Source organism: Cervus canadensis, chromosome X, assembly GCF_019320065.1.
Source record: "Cervus canadensis isolate Bull #8, Minnesota chromosome X, ASM1932006v1, whole genome shotgun sequence".
Taxonomy (NCBI): domain Eukaryota; kingdom Metazoa; phylum Chordata; class Mammalia; order Artiodactyla; family Cervidae; genus Cervus; species Cervus canadensis.
This window is the reverse complement of record NC_057419.1, coordinates 24,973,763-24,994,285: the sequence shown is the minus strand read 5'-3', so window position 1 is coordinate 24,994,285 and position 20,523 is coordinate 24,973,763. Positions and strand designations below refer to the sequence as shown.

Genomic DNA, 20,523 nt, shown 5'->3' with positions numbered 1-20,523 from the left:
GTTCTGGAGAATGTATACATAGCATGGAAACTCCATCTTTCAACAGAAATTACCACCACAGTTAAAAAAGTGTTGAGTAACTCAATGGCATAGGAGTACAAAATCATTTGGGTCATATTTTACAAAATTTCAGAGCTAGGAAGTACACATGAAAAAGTTTCTAAAGCAGTGAATCTCCCCAAAAAACTAATCATAAGATTCCTAGGGTGCTTGTTAAAATACAGATTTATAGGCCTCGCTCCAGATCTATAGAAGAGGACTGCTGGAATCTGTATTTTTACCGGAGGCCCAAGGTGATGCTGTTGGCATTACCGATCCACAGATTACACTTGGGATATCAAGGTTTCACCCCACACAGAATCTGAAATGAATTTATTATTTCTACTCTCCCTTTTCTGTATGCTTACTTTTCTGTATGCTTTCTTCAATGAACAACACATTGTTTTTATTATAAGAAAATAGTACCTCAAAGAGAAGAGCTCTTCAAAAGTGTCTAAATGTTTTCATAGGTAGGGATGGATGATAAATTTTATTCCCAGGACTTCTCCAGGTGCCTCTTTTTTTTTCACATAATTCCTGGCAACATAACCTTGTCTAAGTCCAAATAAGTAAGTGTGATTTGGGGGACTTCCCTGGTGGTCCAATGGCTAAGACGCCATGCTCTGAATGTTGGGGGTCTGGGTTTGATCTCTGGTCAGGAAACTAGATCCCACATGCTGCAACTAACACAGTCAAACTGACACAGTCAAACAAATTTTTTTTTAAAAAAAATATGATTTTAATCATGGTCCAGCAATTAACCTATTAAACTGTGATTGTGAACTATTTGACCTTCCTGTGCTTCATTTTCTGTAGTCAAATCTGAATGGCTTCATGAGGATTCAAAATTCTCTTTCCTGATCTAAAATATGACACAAATGAAACTATCTATGAAATAAAAATAGAATCACGGACATAGAGAACAGCCTAATGGTTGTCAAGGGGGAAGGGGTTGGGGGAGAGATGGAGTCGGAGGCTGCAGTGAGCAGATGTAAGCTTTTATATATGGAATGGAGAAACAACAAGGTCCTATGTACAGCACAGAGAACTATAGTCCATATCCTATGATGAACAACAATGAAAAAGAATATTAAAAAATGTACATATAGATAGAACGGAATCACTTTGGTGTACAGCTGCAATTAACACAACAATGTAAATCAACTATACGTCAATTAAAAAATTATCTTTCCTGGACATTTTTAGAATTTCCTTGCTTTGTAGTGCCAAAGGAACAAAGCAACAAATTCCAAAATATTGTTTAAAAAAAGAAAAACCCGACAGTCCCTGACATTCTTTCACCAGTCTAATTTTTCTACAGCTTTCTGAGTGGTCTTAAGTCTTTTCAGTATTGGTACTTTGGTTTATTGACACAAAGTGACTTATTGGCTTAAGAGAAGAAGGAAGGAAAAAACAGCCAAAGATCAAGAATGAACTAGGAGAAAACAAAGATGTTCATATAGAAGTCTCAAAAAATAACATCACTATATAACTAGTTTCCAAAACTAATAAACAATTTAGGTTATCAGAGGGAATATGGAGAAAGATAGGAAATCAGGGGCAAAAACACTGCATATTTGTTGTCATCGTAGTAAATAAACTACACCAGATGATGGTCTCGGCTCGTTTGTCACAAAGGACACCACACGTTTCCCCAAGACTTTTTTTTTTTTAATGTCAAAACTCAGTATATTTTATATTTTTTCCATCTTTTGCTACAGTGGTGGTTCTAGGATTTTAATATATCAAGTCATTAGCTATAAAACAACTCCTGATATTTACTTGTTGAAAGTTACAGTTTTGAGGAGAAAGGATGAAATCCAATTTTACTTATATTGAATTTGATAAGATTTAAAGATGTTCCCAAGACTTTTTTGATGTAACTTTCTCTAAAAAACAGTTTTCAAAGGACACGAGGGGGATGATCTTATAATTTCAAAGGAAAAATAAAAGTCACAGTAAAATGCACAAGAAAGCTCTTACTTCTTCCTCTCAGAGCCTAATATCCTAAACAAATCCTTAAAGTATTGAGGGACACGGACCACCACGTTCTCTGAGGGGCCAATGTCTTTCAGTTCAGGGTAGAGTCTGACATCGATGACCTTCTTGATGTAGCTCAGCCAGTCAAACTGAGGAGAGAAAGAAAAAAAAACACAGTGAGAGAAACTTTGCTGGGGAACAATCAAGGAGAAAGGCAACCAGAGTCAGTAGAATGTAATCCATGGCTTGTGATCTCAGACCAATAAATATGCAACTGCTCAAATCTAGAAGATAAATGCCTGATCACTGCCACCCAGACCAGACTTGCTGACTGAATCATAAATGGAACATGTGTTCTGTGCCACCTCTGTATGGACCACACATGTGCACACATACTCACCCAGCAGCACATGCACTCACGTCCCTAGCCCTTCCTGCACTCTCATCCTCCCCTCTCCTCCTCCCACCTTCGCTCCTGCTCTCTCTCTCTCCATCCCTCTTGCAGTAGCACTCACCTCCCTTCTCCCTGCACTCGGCCCCATTCCGTGCTCATTCACTCTCCTGTCCCCATAGACACAGATGCCCCATGACATTTCTGGTTCTCCCTCTGGCACAGCCTTTCTTACACAGAGGGAAACAAACAACAACACAGAGTAACACGTGTCTCCCCTTCGTAGCATCACTGTCTTGGCGTCTTGAACTGGCTACCTGGAAAGGCCTTTCCAGGTTTTTCCTTTTCCTTGCTCCCCTGCCTGCCTCCACTAGTGAAATGGAAAGCCAGTCACTCACTTGCCCAGCCTACCTTGTAAGAAGGGAGTCCCGCATGCCCCAGTTTTACTCAGTAAGAAATAAAGGGATGACACATGGAAAGGCTTTGGTTTTTCCTGGTAGAAGGGTTAAACATGGCCCATACTGGGGCTTGCCCCTTCTTCCTGCTCTGAGGACAGATGTGACATACGCAGCTACGGCAGCCACCTTACAACCCTGAGTCATCAAATATGCAGTCAAAAAGCCAACACGCTAAAAAGAGTGGAGTGGAAAGAAAGAACTTGGATCTTTGACAATGTTGGGCAACAGCTAAACCAACACCAACAGCAACCTATGTCTAGACTTTTGTCTATAAAAGGAAATAGGCTTTAAGTTTTTAGGCCACTCTTGGAAAAGTTTTCTGTTCCACAGAGCAGACAGAATCCCAATGCATAGACAAGGGATATTTTATGTGATGACTGACAGAGATGGCGATGAGCAAGAAGATCAATGGTAGCTTTTATGAGGCAAAATTTCACACACAGGTGAGATAGAATTGCTTGTCAAATGACCAGTTGAGATACAATTTCCTGGATTGCTTTCACTAACCTGGGGAATCATAGCACTCAGCTGGGAGATGTTCATTTTGTTGTACATGGCCTCACTGGTTCGGTTTTCATGCGGAATCATTATCTGGTGGAAAGAGACTTTGGTTATTTTTTTCAAACAAACCATTTCTAACTGCATAACTACTTCCTACATGTGCCAAAACATCTGTATAGTATCATAAACTTTTTCAAGATTCTGGTGTGGTGCCGAACCTGGGAGAGAGGAGGGGAAAAAATCACTTTAGGCAGGATTAAGAAAATAAAAAGAAACTTTCCTTTCCTGTTCAGTGTGAAACATTGGACTTGGTACAAAAATAACTACTCGAATCCCTCCCTAACCTTTCATGTGGATGGACGAAATCTACTACTGGCTTGGGGTAGATGGCCACGCTAAGATTGGGTGATTTGAGACAAACATCCAGTCCACCTGTAGTATCCAGGTAAGAACCTCTCCAGTTCATAAACTACAGACCACCCCTTCATTCCCAGGGGAACGCTCTCACTAAGAGCATTAGACTATCTGAACAGCACTGCCACCAGTGATCGTTCTGTCAACAGTTCCATCCCTCACTTCCCTTCTCCCCTCTGGTTTCTCTGGCCTGGAGATTTCCCTGGCCCCACTGCTAGGCATATGGGATCAGTTACCACCCAGACATATTTCCACACCTGCTTCCCCAGCCCTGACCCTTCACACTCCTTCCATTCCCAGCACTTGTGCTCCTAGTAATTTTGGCAACATCAAATCGAAGGTTCTAGGCTCTGCCATATTTAATCTGAGAGGAGCAGCAATGATCATCTTCCTCAAGGGCCATCTTAATCACTTCTGCAGACAGGCAGTAGCTCCTCATACTGCTCAACACATCATGATTTTGCCTTAAGGCCCTCCATCATCTGATTCCCCTGCATTAAACTTGTCACCTTCCAACTCACACAGGACTCTCCTACCCTTGCACTCCTGTCCACCATCACTACCCTCATGGTTTGGGCCATAAGTCAAGACTTTGCTTGTGATCCATTTTCTGTTGCAAGTCTTTCCAATTAAACTCCACTTGGCTCCAATCCCAAGGGCCATGCCATCAACAAGACCTCCCCTTAGGCATACATCTCTCTAGTTGTGATTAGCTGAATGCACACTTCTATGTCTGTGTTTACAAGGACTTCTGGGGGGTTTTGTGAAGTTGTCCTATCTCCCCAGCTTTAGATGTCTGCCTGGGATGATGTACACTAGTTCTGAAGGTCCCTAGTGACCTGGGATGTAAGATACAGAGACAAGTATTATCAGTTGGCAAAAAAACCCAAGCGCCATGGATTTGTCAAGCTAAAATCACAGAAGGCTGAGTGGCAGACATCTGCCTCCTCTTCTCTTCAGTGCCCTCAGCTTCTCCCTCCTCACTATCCATGGGAGAGACTTCCTGTAGCTCACAGGCAACCTCCTGCCTCCATTTCAATCACTGCTTCAGAGAATGTCCACACTCTTCCTCGCTCTACTCAGACTCATGGGCCCAGGTTGGAGCCCTTTGGCCTTAAAGCTGTTTTCAGCTCTCTGCCAGCTCCTTCCTCCACCCCACGGATTTGTCACTTCATTTAGCCTCTTGACCATTCCCAGTCTTGCCTCGGCCCAGCTGTTTTGAGTTCCCTTTTTGGTTCAGATCCCTGGCTCAGGGCAAGGCCTTTCCCGCTGTATCGGAGCTTCAGTCCAAATGAGGTTTCTGGGTCTCCGATTTGCCTGGGAAGAGAATCCAGATGGCCTCTAGACACGGCGGAGAGGCCCAGTCTTTGACTCCAGAACATCTGCAGCAGTCTTTGCTATCTTCAAAGGTGACACAGAGGAAGGAACTGTATGTGCTGCAACTAGGGGGTCTGGAGAAAGACACACATGTACACCACGCCAGCCAAGAGGCTGACTCCTCCAGACCCTATCCATCAGCCTGCTCCCACCTTGCCACCCCACCACACCTCGCCAAACACAAAACCAAACAGCGCTTGGACTCCTAAGCACTTCAAGATTTTTATCAACTTCTATTATAAAAGACTACCAACAAATACAGGGATTCCCTGGTAGCTCAGACAGTAAAGCGTCTGCCTACAATGCGGGAGACCCGGGTTCGATCCCTGGGTCGGGAAGATCCCCTGGAGAAGGAAATGGCAACCCACTCCAGTATTCTTGACTGGAAAATCCCATGGACTGAGGATCCTGGTAGGCTACAGCCCATGGGGTCACAAAGAGTAGGACACGACTGAGCGACTTCACTTCACTTCACTTCACTTCACCAACAAATACACAGTCTCTTCTTAATAAAAGTATTTTTTTTTCACTACAGTGTATCTCCCCAAGCAGATTTCATCATATCTGTTCCGTCCGGTCCTGAGGACGTATAAAGATTTTATACTTTGGTTCTTCTAGAAAAGTTAATTCTTTGAACAAAGCTAACCATGTAGGATTTCTCATTAGTCTCCCTCAAGTTTGTTCTTCGGTCTTTTTGTCTCCACCATGAGCCTGAAAGAATTTAAAAGGTGACTTACACAGAACACAGCATATGACACAATGACATTCATGAAAGTGGGGCAAGAAAAGAATGAAAACCAGGGTTGGGTATAAGAACTAATACATGCTTACCAGCTTGCCCTATACACTTTCTACATCAAATTATGTGGCTAGACTTCCCAAAGCCTCAGTCTTAGATGAGACTGATTCTGCATCGGAATGGTGTCAAGAGTAAACTAGATTAAAAATAACCTTCCACTTAAGCCAATTTCATACGGATTTATCAAATGCATATTCTTTAGTTGAGGCCAAACAGGCATTTCCCTGGGAAAACAGAGAAAGCCTCTCCCTGCTGCTTTCTTTGTCCACCGCTGAGGAGCATGTGGACGCTGACTGGGCTTCAAGCAGAGGCGGAAGAAGAGCTCTTCTATCTGTTACGGTTTTTCTTTCTGCTACTTCCCAAAGCAGGATGCTATGAGTTCTATCTTGGACCCAAAGGACAATGCCACAGAATGATTTTTTATTTTTATATATATTCTCATGCAAGATATATCACCTTTAAAATAAGCAGAAGGAAAAGAAAAAGATTTTAGATCAAGACTTACCTCAGCTATCTTAATTTCCAACCTAAGCACCGACTTCATGTCATGCTCTGCTCGGGAGCTATTAGCTCCCAAAAGCACAGCGGTATCCACCATGAACTTGTAAAGGGCATCCCGATACTGTAAGAGATAAAGAAGCAAGGGACCATGACAAGAGTCTATTAGGGAAGTATGTTTGAGGAACACAGAGGAGCAGAAACAGCAGGTGGAAATAAATGCCCATCATTTTCACTCTGTACTCAAAGTATGGTATGAACATTATGCAATACCAACCACTCATCTACCATTTTGGGACAAAGAAGAATGACGGCTACTTGGGTACTGTTTCCATGACAGATAGAAATGTCCGGCCACCAAGAATCAAGAGAATTTGTTTTCTGGCAACTGGTAATATTAAGGATATATGAAACATCTACAAATGAGACCAGACTCCTCTTTCCAGGCAAGTGAGGCTTTAATATTAATAAAATAATGGGAAAGAACTGGTTGCTAAGAGCAGGAGGCATGATCCATGAAGACTAGTGGGAGCTGTGATTTATTTTCTTCCAGCTCAATTTACCCATCTCCACACTAAAAAGACCAGCAATTGAATGTTTTTTTTTTTTCCATTTTGCAGTGTTTTTACCACGTTCTTCTCACTAGCTCAGGGAGAAAGGAAAGGAAAGATGAGAAGAATGATGAAGAGAAACTGAGAAAATGCAGAAGTTCCTTGCTGCATGTTCAGGAACCCATTTTCAGACTATTCACACACTATTGGAGAGGAAGACCTTACTTTGTGGGAGTTGAGGAATCGTGTGTGTGTGTGTCAGGGGGTTGGGGTAGGTCCCTTCTCCTTTCAGGTACATTTTAAGAACTCAATACACCAGGTATTAAACTGTTTCATAGTTTTGCTATGGGAATAAGATTCCCTAATATACACCTTGATTCTGCAAAGCTATTCTTATAATGCTTATGACTCCAAGACCTTGGCATATAGCAGGCCCTTAATAAATATTTGTTGAATCAGTAAGCAAGCCTCACAGATAGTCATAATTAGAAATGTTTCACAATTTTCAGTTAAATTCCAAAAATATTTATTCGACCAACACATATGCAAGATGTCTTGCTAGGCCTTCTGTGCACACGGGGGAAGTACAGATGAAAAATTAAATAATGCTTAAGTCTAGTTCCCAGTGTGTGATCCTGTGAGGGAGATAAACACGTCATTACTAACTATAACACTAGCAACACCAAAATAAAGTCTTTAATAAAGCTGCTAAGTGCTTGGAAACTCAAGAACTAGAGAATTCTAGCCTCAAGAAATCAGGGAAAGAATTTTTTAAAGGGGACAGACTCAGGAGCAGGGGCATCCTTCTGAGAGGTGTGCGAGCTGCCTTTGTTGGGGGAAGAATAAAGATAGGTGAGACAGCAAAGGTGGTTTGGGACTAGGTTGTAAAGAGGCCTTGAACTCCCTCTAAGGAAAACAGAGTCTAACTTGTGAGCAAAAGCACACTGGGAGATGTACTTTGAGAGCTTGCCAAGTGGTGCTAAGGAGCTAATGGAATGAAGGGGAGGAGGGAATAGTTAAAAGGAGACTCAACAAAGATCTGCCCTAGGGCAGTAGGGAGACAAAGGAGGCACCAGGGGGGAAGAGATATTTTGAAGGCAGAGTCTACAAGACTGACTGGTTACAGGGCGGGGACAACATTTCAAGCATGGCTGCATATCAGATGGTGACCCAAGTAGAAACAGAAGTGCCTCCAGACTGGTAAAAGTTCATTCTGTCCAATTTCAAGAAGGAAAACTTGCCAACCTTTTTTGATGAGTGTCCTCAGCCAGAAAGTCGCTGAGGTTCCTGCCCTTCAGAGCCTTCTAAATACAGGCTTTCCTATCAGCAAAGGAGCAGGGACTCCATGAGAGCCAGCACTTCCCCCATCAAAGTCCCTGCATTCTCAGGCCAGGCCAGAAACCCGAGCCTCCCTGGTCAAGGGTCCCCCAGGCCTGAGGCTCCCTTGGAAGTTCAACAAAGGTTCCAAAATGAATTCAAAGTGTCAGGAATAAACCAGCTCTAATCCAATCTCCAGGAAATGACTAAGTTTCCAAGCCAAAGCAAGAAGTTTGAGCGGATTGATCCCATCTGGTTCTCATTAACCTTATGTTAACCTAGGGCACCAATTAAAAAAAAAACAGATTCCTAGGCCCCACTTCAAGTCTACTAAATCTGACTTTCCATGGCTGAGGCCCAAAAATCAACATAATAGAAGCTTCTGAGGTGATTCTTAAGCAATGCAATTTGGGACCCGCTGGTCAACTGGGTGTCCATTCCCACACTTCTGCAATATACTGAGAGCTGTCCATACTTCTGAGGGCTGGCTGCAAGACCACTCCTTGGGTACCACATTTGGTGTGCTGTCTTCCCCGCTCACCTATAAGGACACTGAGCACAGAGAGTGCTCAGCCTTCATTTCCAGACTTCCAGAAAACAGGGAGGGCCATTTATCTGCCCAAAGAAAAGGCCTTTGCTTCCTACATTGGGAATATGGTCGTCAAACACCCACACTGCTCCATTCGAGTAAAGAGTTAGGGATTTTAGAACAACTTATGAACCTCACAATGTCTGACAAGATGCAGAGTTGATTGAGGAAAACTTACAGACTTGGCTTCTGTGCTGTTATCAAGGTAGTCTTCCCTCACGGCTAGGGACAGCGCCGCTTGGTCCAGCTGTTGAAACAAAAAACAAAGCATTCTGCTGGCACTGAAAATTCTTCTGTACCATGTTAATGAGTCATGAAATCGGGATCCCTGCCATATTTTGAGCATGTGTCACCATTACTAAAACAATTCAAAGCAAACAGGTGCTGCAGCAATCAATGACAGTTATCAAGTATCAGAGACCTGCCCCTGATTCATGGTTTCTAACCTTTTGAGTTTCTAACAATACTAAATAGTGTCAAAGCTAGATGACTTTGAAATAGGATTATCTGATTCCCGCCTCCCCCCCATTTGATGGGTAGAGAAACAAAATCCAGAGAGGTGATTTTGCTTTGAGAAATCTTTGCAAACTTTAGAACCCTCTCTGGAAAATTTGAAATAGGTGATGAAAATACAAATAATAAGCAGACAACTAAATATGTATAATTATTATTAGAGAAAATTATAGCATAATTTCTTGAATTAAAACTTTCAGCACCTTAAAGGTAATCAAAGAGAAGATTATAATCTTTCCAAAAAAGTGTGCTAGAATAATCAGATATCCATTTGCCAAAAAAAATGAATCTCAAACCAGACATCACGACCTGCACAAAAATTAATATGATATGGATCTAGAACTACATATAAAACCTAACAATATAAAACTTCCAAAATCACTATGGATTGGTGACTGCACCCATGAAATTAAAAGAAGCTTGCTCCTTGGAAGGAAAGCTATGACAAACCTAGACAGCATATTAAAAAGCAGAGACATTACTTTGCCAACAAAGGTCTGTGTAGTCAAAGCTATGGTTTCTCCAGTAGTCATGTATGGATGTGAGAGTTGGACCATAAAGAAGGCTGAGTGCCAAAGAACTGATGCTTCTAAATTGTGGTGCTGGAGAAGACTCTTGAGAGTCCCTTGGACTGCAAGGAGATCAAACCAGTCAATCCTAAAGGAAATCAACCCTGAATATTCACTGGAAGGACTGATGCTGAAGCTGAAGCTCCATTACCTTGGCCACCTGACACGAAGAGATGACTCATTGGAAAAGACCCTGATGCTGGGAAAGATGAAAGGCAAAAGGAGAAGGGGGGACAGAGGTTGAGATGTTTGGATGGCATCACCAACTCAATGGACATGAATTTGAGCACACTGGGAGATAGTCAAAGACAGGGAAGCCTGGAGTGCTGCAGTCCATGGGGTCGCAAAGAGTCACACATGACTTAGAGACTGAACAACAACAACAAATAAAACTTGCAGTAAAAAAACATACGGGAAAATCTTTGACCTGGGGTTACACAAAGAATTCTTAGATATGACACCAAAATCAGATTCATAAGATAAAAAGTAAATTGGACCTCATCATCATTAAACATTTTTGCTCTGTGAAAGACATTGTTAAGAGAATAAAAAGGATAAGCTACAGATAGGAAGAAAATATCTGAAAATCACATATATGACAAAGGACTTGCATCCAGAATATATAAAGAACCCTCATAACTCAATAAAAAAACAAACTGCCCAATTTAAAACTGGACAAAAGATCTGAACAGACATTTCACCCAAGAAAATATTCAAATGGAAAATAAATTTATGAAAGCATGCTTAAAATCACTAGTCATTAGAAAATGTATATGATACCCACAGTAAAATACCACTATACATCTACTAGGATGGCAAAAACAAAAAACAAAAACACTGATAATGTCAGGGACTTCTCTGGCAGTTCAGTGGTTAAGACGTCTCACTTCCACTACAAGGGGTATAGGTTCAATCTCTGGTTGGGGAACTAAGTTCCCACATGACTCATGGCATGGCCAAAAAAAACAAAACACTGATAATGCCAAGTACTGGTGAGGATGTGGGAAAACTAGTTCACTCATACACTGTTGGTGGGAATGCAACAAGACAGAGTCACGTTGGAAATCAGTCTGATAGTTTCTTACAAAACTGAATGTACATATGACCCAGCAATATCATTTCCCAGCCACTTACCAAAGACAAATGAAAACTTATACTCACACAGAAACCCACATGTAACTTTATTCATTATTGCCAAAATTCTGAAACAACCCTAATGTCCTTCAACCGGCAAATGGATAAACTGTGATACTCACCCATAAAAAGGAATTAACTACTGATACATGCAACAATATGGGCATATTTTAATCACATCCCCCAAAAAGGCAAAACTACAGGGATGGAGAACAGGGGATAGGGAGAGTGGATGATTACAAAAGGGCAACACAAGGTAAATTTGGGGGAAGTGACGGGATGGACTATTGTCTGTCTTGATTATGGTGGTGATTCTGTGACTCCATGCATTTGTAAAAACTTACAGACTTGCGCTTCACAAAAAGTGAATTTAACTGTAAGTAAAATTTTAAATACATAAAAATTTTAAAGTTCTAGAACTTCCTCTAAATGTCTGGCTGTTCTTTCTTGAGTATAAGCAACCGCCCAAAGACTGAATAAAACTGAACCCGACATCAAATTTTCTACCTTAAATCTTATCCACACATTTAAAAAGTTAAGCTAATTGGGGGGAAAAGATGTTTTCATAACATCGACCTTGCCTGGGTGTATTGCTAAAAACCTCAAATTATTGTGTTCAATCTTCTTCTCTAATTGGCCCCAAACAACCAAGTCACAAGCCAGCCTGGCTTCATCATACTCCAATTCCCAATACACCACCCTTTCTTCCAAAAATTAAGTAAGCCAGGAACATGAAACACAATATTATGATTAAGATGATTTGGCTTTCAATTAGAGTTGAACCACTTGAAGAATTTTTTGAGCTTTAGTCTCAAAGGAAAGGAAACTGTGTAGACAATATCAAGAAAGCCAAAGCTTCCCTCTGATGAAATGAAGTTAAATATATTTATTGTAGAAGTTTAGACGATTCAAGTGAAGTTACTGGACCTGTTTTAAATCTTCAGATTGCTACAGTTCCGAGGGAACCTCTTAAATATATGAAACTGATTGAATAAGGTTAGTCAACTGAAATTAGAAACAAACGCTTGACGCAAAAGACTTTCTCAAGAGGCCAATATTAGGATACTATGTTATTTTAGGTTTTTTAATCTATGCATTTGTAACTGATCTTAATATTGCAAGTAGAAAACAAAATACATGTTTAGGAAATCTGATACCCTGAACTAAAATATAAATTTTTTTCTCTGACTGAAACAACACACAGGTGAGGAAACAAAACAGTAATACAAGAAGAAACATCTCACACATTATGGTGTAGTTATAGGACAAAAAACAAAAACTTCATCTCCAGGAAAGTCTGTCCTTATCCTTACAGATTTTACTAAGAGTCGCAGAAATGCAGGCCACTGGGTGATGGTCACTTCAAGTCACTGTTCTGGTAACACATACTGACACAACCTTGACCTTCCAAACACTCTTTCAGGACCACAGACATTCCAAAGTCTTTTATTGTCCTTTAAATCCTCATTCTTGCTATCTCCTTACACAAAATGAAGCCAAACACATGTAGCAAGATATGCTCTGAGGCATTAATCTGCCATCTCATGTATTTTTGTTTTTCCTTTCTCCCATTTAAGCCTGTGGCAAATTCTGTGTCATCGTGCCACCAGGGAACTTAGAGCACCATCGTGTAGCTTTGAGCAGCCCCAGCTTGCCAAACCACATGTCCTCAGGATGGGAATATCCACTGGAAGAGTGTCTTTTTTCTTCACCCAAAGATACCACCTAAGAGTATGCCCATAGTGATGTGCCTTACCAAAGCAGTTTTTTTTTCCCTTATCCCCATGGGTTTGTGGGATTAGCAAAGCCTAGAACATTGAGGAAAATAGCAATAGAATGTGATGGAAAAGGAAGTCTAAATGCATTGAGGGAGAAGGGTTTAGAGGTAAGAGAGAGTTCTCCAAGAGCAGAAAGAAGACCTTTGAGGCAGTCAGAGAAGTCAGAGTTTCTTGTGAGAAGAGGGACCAGTCAATGCCCCTAGAAAATGGCAGGATTTGAGAGGGAGTTGGGGGCCCAGGGCCCCAGCAGCAGAGAGGCACCCCTTCAGGTTCACCCAACCCCAAGGGCTGGGATGGCAGGTTTCTTTTCGGAAATAGATAACTGATGATCAGATGTCCAGTCCCCAGGACATGGGTCCCCAACCTCCAGGATCTAATGACTGATGTCTGAGGTAGAGCTAATGTAATCATAAAAGAAATAAAGTGACAATAAATGTAATGGACTTGAATCATCCCCCACTCCCGGTCCATGGAAAAACGGTCTTCCAAAAACCTGGTCCCTGGTGCCAAAAGGGTTGGGGATCGCTGCCCTAGGAGAAGGCTGAGAAATGAAGTAGCTGCCAAGTGAGGAAGGGTCTAGAGTGGCTCACTTTCCAACTAGAAGGTGGGGTGGGAATTCAGCGACAGAGATGAGACTGACTAAAGAAAATGCCTGTTTCTTGTGCATCTGAACTCGAGATCTGAGATGTATGAAGAGAAACATTCCCCAAATGGTTCTGTTAAGCTGCCTGATCATGATTTAAGAGAAAGGTACCTTTTGTCACGTGCTACTGTGGACCAGTATCTATCCTGTGAATTGTCAGCAAGTTCATCCCATTTAAATCTCAGAGCAACAGTGAAAAGTAAATTCAAATCAACCTTTCATTACACCTGGGGAAAACGAGACTGTGAGAGGTGAAACAACCTGCACAAAGACATTCAGTGAGTGGGTCACAAAGCCAAGCCTCAATCTCTTTAAACACCAAAGCCTACTCTTTTTCCCACTATGGTAGTGGTTTTCAAATTATGTTCCACAAAACTTAAAAGGTGCTTCGTGGGCTCCAAATATTCAGTTAGACTTTTTTTTAGAGTTTTAACCACTTCTAACAAAAGCAACACTCACAAATTTTACAACACTGGCAGCCATCGATACACTAGTTTTTGTTATCAGGTTCACTGGGCTTTATGCAGATCTAAGAAGAAAGCTGTTCCTACCAATACCTAGATACATGCTTGAACTTCTAGAAGCTGCGTCATGGTTAGAAAGACTGTAGCTCTAACCTGTTAATTCAGGTGTGGGAATAGCCCCTCATACAAAATGGTATGAACAGGGATATACCTAAAGTAAACACACACTGCACTCAAATGCCAGACCATGCTCAAACACATCAGTTTGGAAGAAGCTGTCACCCTGGCAGAGGAGAGCTGTAGTAAGCACATGAGTACCTCCTTCCATTTGGAAAGTGTTCTATTATTGACAATTCAGTGTCTCTAGGATCAGTTTAGTTGAATAATAAGTGTGCAAGGCAAGCTGTTAAAAATTGATTAATGTGATTCTCTATTACTCATGTTTCCCATAAGCTGGGATTCAAACTACAGGCTTGATTAGACCCAAGTTCATTTTTTTCTTTTTCTTTTGGCATCATTGGTGATAGCTTATGCTTCCCACTTCATAGTATCAGAAGGCACACAAAATCTGGTTGTCCCAGTTTTAGCAATGGCCTACCACTGATATCTGGGTTCATCTGATATCAGTCTGCTCTCTCCTGAATTTTCCCATCAACCATTCATCTAATAGTTTTAGCAGCCATTGATGACAGTTGCTTTGATCCTTTCACTCATTAGGGATTTTTTTTAAATGATAATCTTTAAGTTCTATTATTTCTCCTGCCTTTTAAAGCTGAGAAATCTGTATGCAGGTCAGGAAGAAACAGTTAGAACTGGACATGGAACAACAGACTGGTTCCAAATCGGGAAAGGAGTATGTCAAGGCTGTATACTGTCACCCTGCTTATTTAATTTATATGCAGAGTACATCATGAGAAACACTGGGCTGGATGAAGCATAAGCTGGAATCAAGATTGCTGGGAGAAATATCAATAACTTCAGATATGCAGATAACACCACCCTTATGGCAGAAAGCGAAGAAAAACTAAAGAGCCTCTTGAAAGTGAAAGAGGAGAGTGAAAAAGTTGGCTTAAAGCTCAACATTCAGAAAACTAAGATCATAGCATCTGGTCCCATCACTTCATGGCAAACAGATGGGGAAGCAATGGAAACAGTGACAGACTTTATTTTCTTGGGCTCCAAAATCACTGCAGATGGTGACTGCAGCCATGAAATTAAAAGACACTTGCTCCTTGGAATAAAAGTTATGACCAACCTGGATAGCATATTAAAAAGCAGAGACATTACTTTGCCAACAAAGGTCCGTCTAGTCAAGGCTATGGTTTTCCAATAGTCATGTATGGATGTGAGAGTTCGACTAGAAAGAAAGCTGAGTGCCAAAGAATTGACACTTTTGAACTGTGGTGTTGGAGAAGACTCTTGAGAGTCCCTTGGACAGCAAGGAATCCAATCAGTCCATCCTAAATGAAATCACTCCTGAATATTCATTGGAAGGACTGATGCTGAAGCTGAAACTCTAATATGAAACTCTAATACTTGGGCCAACTGATGTGGAGAACTGACTCATTTGAAAAGACCCTGATGCTGGGAAAGATTGAAGGCAGGAGGAGAAGGGGACAACAGAGGATGAGATGGCTGGATGGCATCACTGACTCAATGGACATGAGTTTGAGTAAACTCCGGGAGTCGGTGATGGACAGGGAGGCGTGGCGTGCTGCAGTCCATGGGGTCACAAAGAGTTGGACACGACTGAGCAACTGAACTGAAGTGAATCTTGAAGTTCTATTATTTCTCCTGCCTTTTAAAGCTGTGATTCTCCTATAAACAAGAATTTTCTCTCATTAGGTATCAGGTTACCCTGAAATCAGTCAAATTTAGTATGCTGTAGATTAAAATAGATATATCAACTAAATGTGCATGTGATTCTTATTTGGAACCTGAATCAAAGACCAACTGTTAACTTTTTTTAGAGGACAATCAGCAAAACTGAAAATTAACTTACTTCAAAACACCACTTAGGGTAATTAGTGATAAGTATGATCCTGTTTACTTTATTATTTGGGGTTTGCTTTTCTAGGCCTTTTCTGTGTTTCCTGTCTAGAGAAGTTCCTTTAGCATTTGTTGAAGAACTGGTTTGGAAGTGCTGAATTCTCTCAGCTTTTGTTTGCCTATGAAGCTTTTGATTTCTCCTTCAAATCTGAATGATATCCTTGCTGGATAGAGTAATCTTGGTTGTATGTAGGTTTTTCCCTCTCATCACTATAAGTATATCCTGCCATTCCCTTCTGGCCTGCAGATTTCTCTTGAAAGATCAGCTGTTAGCCTTATGGGGATCCTGTTGTGTGTTACTTGTTGCTTTTCCCTTGCTGCTTTGAAGACACAGACATTTTGGTCATAGTGGGGGAAGGACAGGGCAGGATGATATGAGAGAATAGCATTGAAACATATACATCACCATATGTAAAATAGATAGCTAGTGGGAGTTCAATGTATAACACAGGGAACCCAAAGCCAGTGCTCTATGACAACCTAGAGGGGTGGGATGAGGAGGGAGGTGAGGAGGTTCAAGAGGGAGAGGACATATGTATACCTAATATTGATTCATGTTGATATATGGCAAAAACCATCATGATATTGTAAAGTAATTATCCTCTAATTACCAACTAATAAAAATAAATGGAAAAAAAATAAAATATATTTTTAAAAAAACACCACTTAATGTATTTGCAAAGGATATCACAATATCCTGAAATTAAGAACAAAAGTTTGTTTTTTTTTAGGCCACATGGCATGTGAGATCCTAGTTTCCTAGCCAGGTAAACAGGCAAACTCCCTACACTGGGAGCAGGGAGTCTTAACCACTGGACTGCCAGGGAAGTTACCAAGAATGACAGTCTTAAAACATGGTTTGTTGGTTTGTTTGTTTTAAGTGAGTAATCTGTCAACGTGGGACAGAGGTCAGTTGGGCCATCACCATCATCACAGAGCACTGAAGAGCATGTCTTATGCTGAGAGCATTAGAATATTCTCAGTGCCATGCTGTTGTTCCATCACCCAACACAAAAATAGAGCTGTCTCTGTAACTAACAATTTCCTCTTGAGGAGATGGGAATTCTTTCAATGACTAAAGATTTTTTATTGAGGTGGTCATTGTCTAAATCAGAGATGGACAAACTACAGCCTGCAGGCCAGCCCACCATACAGCCATCTCATTTATGTACATACTGTCTATGGCTGCTTTACCACATATAACAGCAGAGGTGAACAGTTAAGACAGAGATCATTATAGCCCACACAGCCTAAAATATTTCCTATCTGATCCTTTACAGAAAAACATTTGCCAGTCCCTTGGTATTAATAAAAAAATAAACTCCAGCATATAGATTTTTTTAAAGTTAACTTATATCAGGAGAGAATAATATATCCTAAAGTTTTTATATTTATATGATTTAATACACCAAATTGAACTATCACATGACCCAGCAATCCTACTCCTGGGCATATACCCAGAAAAAAACGGTAATTCAAAAAAATACATGCACCCCAGCATTCATTTCAGCACTATTTACAACAGCCAGGACATGGAAGCAACCTAAATGTCCATCAACAGAGGAATGGATCATGAAGTTATGGTACATATATCAATGGAATATTACTCAGCCATAAAACGGAAAGAAATTGTGCCATTTGCAGAGACGTGAATGGACCTAGAGACTGTTCTACAGAGTGAAGTCAGAAAAACAAATATCATATATTAATGCACATACATGAAATCTAGAAAAGTGGTATAATCTTACTTGTAAAGCAGAAATAGAGACACAGATGTAGAGAACAAACATAACAAGGAAAGGAGGGAGGGTGGGGTGAACTGGGAGATTGGGGTTGACATACATCCTCAATTATGTAAAAAGTAGGTAACCGATGAGAACCTTGGAGAGGGAAATGGCAACCTACTCCAGTGTTCTTGCCTGGAGAATTCCCATGGACAGAGGAGCCTGGCTTACAGTCCATGGGGCTGCAAAGAGTCGGACACAACTGAGCACGCGTGAACAAATGAGAATCTATTTACAGCACAGAGAACTCTACTCAGGGCTCTGCGCTGACCTAAATGGGAAGGAAATCTAGAAAACGGGGGATATACGTACACATCTGACGGACTCACTTTGCTGTATGGCAGAAACTGACACGGCAGTGTAAAACAGCTCTACTCCAATAAAAAGTATCAATATATCACTAATATTTCCTGATTTAACAAAGAACAGAATGGGGGAGAAAAATCGGTGGCTCAACAAAATTTTCATGACTAAAGGAATGTAGAAGTGAAAAAAAAAAATGGAATCCAAAGACAAAACAATTTAAGAAGTGCTGTTTGCATTCTTGCCAAGTTCTCTGACTGATGAATCTTCTGCTGTTGGCAGTTTTCTGACGATTTCCTGACTTTCCAGTATGACTTTCCAGTGTCATACTCAACACCTCAGGGTATGTCCTTGTGGCCCATTCCTTTATGGAAGAGATTACTCTCCCAACAGAAAATGCAACCAAGCACTTAGAACAAGTTTTGCCTTATCCTCTGAAAGGAAGGACAAAAGATTCAACACTGAACTTGACAATGAAATTTTGGGCATGTACACAAGATCTTAGTGAAAGGAAAATAAGGAACTAGAGCATGTGTTCACTCCTTTGTCAGAGGAATGAGGGGAGGGGAAGAGCAGAGTTCAGAAAGTCTCAGCCCATCTCTCCCCACTGGAATTAAGGGGTCCCACACATGCTCAGGGTAGATATTTAATGGCCAGATCACAGATCACTTGAAACTCACTTACTGGCGTCTTGAAAAGCTGACATAACCAGTTTGTTCATGATTTACAATCTGTAAACCTGGCAAAGAATAGTCTAGATCTTAAGATTTCACAGAATTTTCAACTTGATCATTTCACTAAGGTGGTATGAGTCTTTATCCCTGGGAAGGCAACCCAAAAGGCTAACCTTGGACTGAATAAGCATGATGAACGAGTCCTCACTGTACCTTCAAGATGTGTTCGTTGGATATCTTGTCATCAGAGGACACATACAAACGGATGAACACAGAATTGCTGTACTGGCCACGAAACGTTGCAAGGGTCTGCAGAAGGCTGAACTTTCTCTCTGACCAAACCCCTTCGGGACCGATATTAGATTCGAGCACAGGCCAGCGGAAAGGTGAGTGCCGCAGGATATGTAATAATGGCTTGGCATCTGCTTTTTCTATCGCTTCTGAAAGGGAGTAAGTAGGAAAGGAGAGTTAGATTTGCAAACTGTATTACCAAGCTAGGAAGCACGTATATCTTCTCAAGAGAAAATTCCAGTAGGGCCTCAACCTATTTTTTTAGGGAGAGGTACAGTGGTTTGCCCATAACCACAGAGATAGAACTATCTATGACTCTCACTTCAATGTGACTGTCTAGGCCTGATGTTCTTGCCAGGAGAGCTAATGGGGAACCTGCCTGATATTCCCAAATATGGAAGTTGTGCTTACTATATCGACCGAAACCAATAAGCAATGTTAAGCTGAGAACACTCTGCAAGACTAAGGAACAACCCTAACTAAAGGAAACTGCTCAATAAAACTAATCATTCCCCAGTAAAAATGAATCATTGCTTCACACACTTTCATTGTCTTTTACTGCCCTCTTCCAGCTCACCAAATAACATCCCAAAACCTAAACAAGTTAACACATTTCCCAGAGGCACAAACCTCTTTCTGCAATAGCCTTGAGAAGGAGGACCAAGTAGAATGTCCAGTGTCTCTTTCCATTCCAATCAGACCCAAGATGCTGAGACAGGCCTAAGGTCCCCAACAAAGATGCCTGTCAAGCTGATGAAGAAGCAGAAGGAGCCTGGCCTGCCTGGAAATCTGGATTTCTTTAAGCCCCAGGAGGTTCCAAAGGACACAATAACACTCCCAAGTGCCCTCCCTCATAGGCTCCTTCTCAAACCAGATCTAGCCTCCAGATTTGGCTTTCTGTATCACATGCAGTACGATTTGCCCTTCTGACCGTACCCATGTCTCACAGACTAACTGACACCCAAAGAATCTAAGCCATCCACAGGAATAAAATTTTCCTAGTTGATCCATCAAGCTAGCAACAGGCCATTAAGACAGTGGCAGTCAAAACCCAGCCTTGGAAAATAGCTCCTTTCTTTAAGCAACATTCTTAGTAGAATTCTTAGTAGTTCTCTTTTTCCTTAAACAATATCTTTAAACATTGATAGAGCTCTGGAAAATAAGGGTGGTTAAGTTATTTTATTTTATTACTCACTCTCATTCATGCAAGATGAATAAAGGATTTTGGCTTTCTGTATGGCTTCAGTGTCTCGTCTTCTACTGATTGATTTCTCCAAAAGTGCTAGGAAGGTTAAAAAAGGATTCATTAGTATCCACCCACAGGTGATGCTGAGTTGGAGGTCATTTGATAATCACAGTGCCAGGCTCCAGAAAATTAAATGTAAAGACAGACAACCCTAGAAAAGA

General features: G+C 41.1%; 1 protein-coding gene across 2 annotated transcripts in view; it reads right to left on the bottom strand.

Annotated features, from left to right (window-relative positions):
* Positions 1-20,523, bottom strand: part of PHEX (phosphate regulating endopeptidase homolog X-linked) — a 196,015-nt gene that overhangs the window by 136,657 nt on the left and 38,835 nt on the right. For both annotated transcript variants that reach the window (XM_043459539.1, XM_043459540.1), the window contains exons 5-10: positions 20,312-20,398; positions 19,039-19,265; positions 9,093-9,161; positions 6,465-6,581; positions 3,376-3,459; positions 2,023-2,168 (exon numbers count right to left, since the gene is read on the bottom strand). In XM_043459539.1, coding sequence (XP_043315474.1) covers positions 2,023-2,168; positions 3,376-3,459; positions 6,465-6,581; positions 9,093-9,161; positions 19,039-19,265; positions 20,312-20,398 — 730 coding nt within the window. The remainder of the gene's footprint in view (positions 1-2,022; positions 2,169-3,375; positions 3,460-6,464; positions 6,582-9,092; positions 9,162-19,038; positions 19,266-20,311; positions 20,399-20,523) is intronic.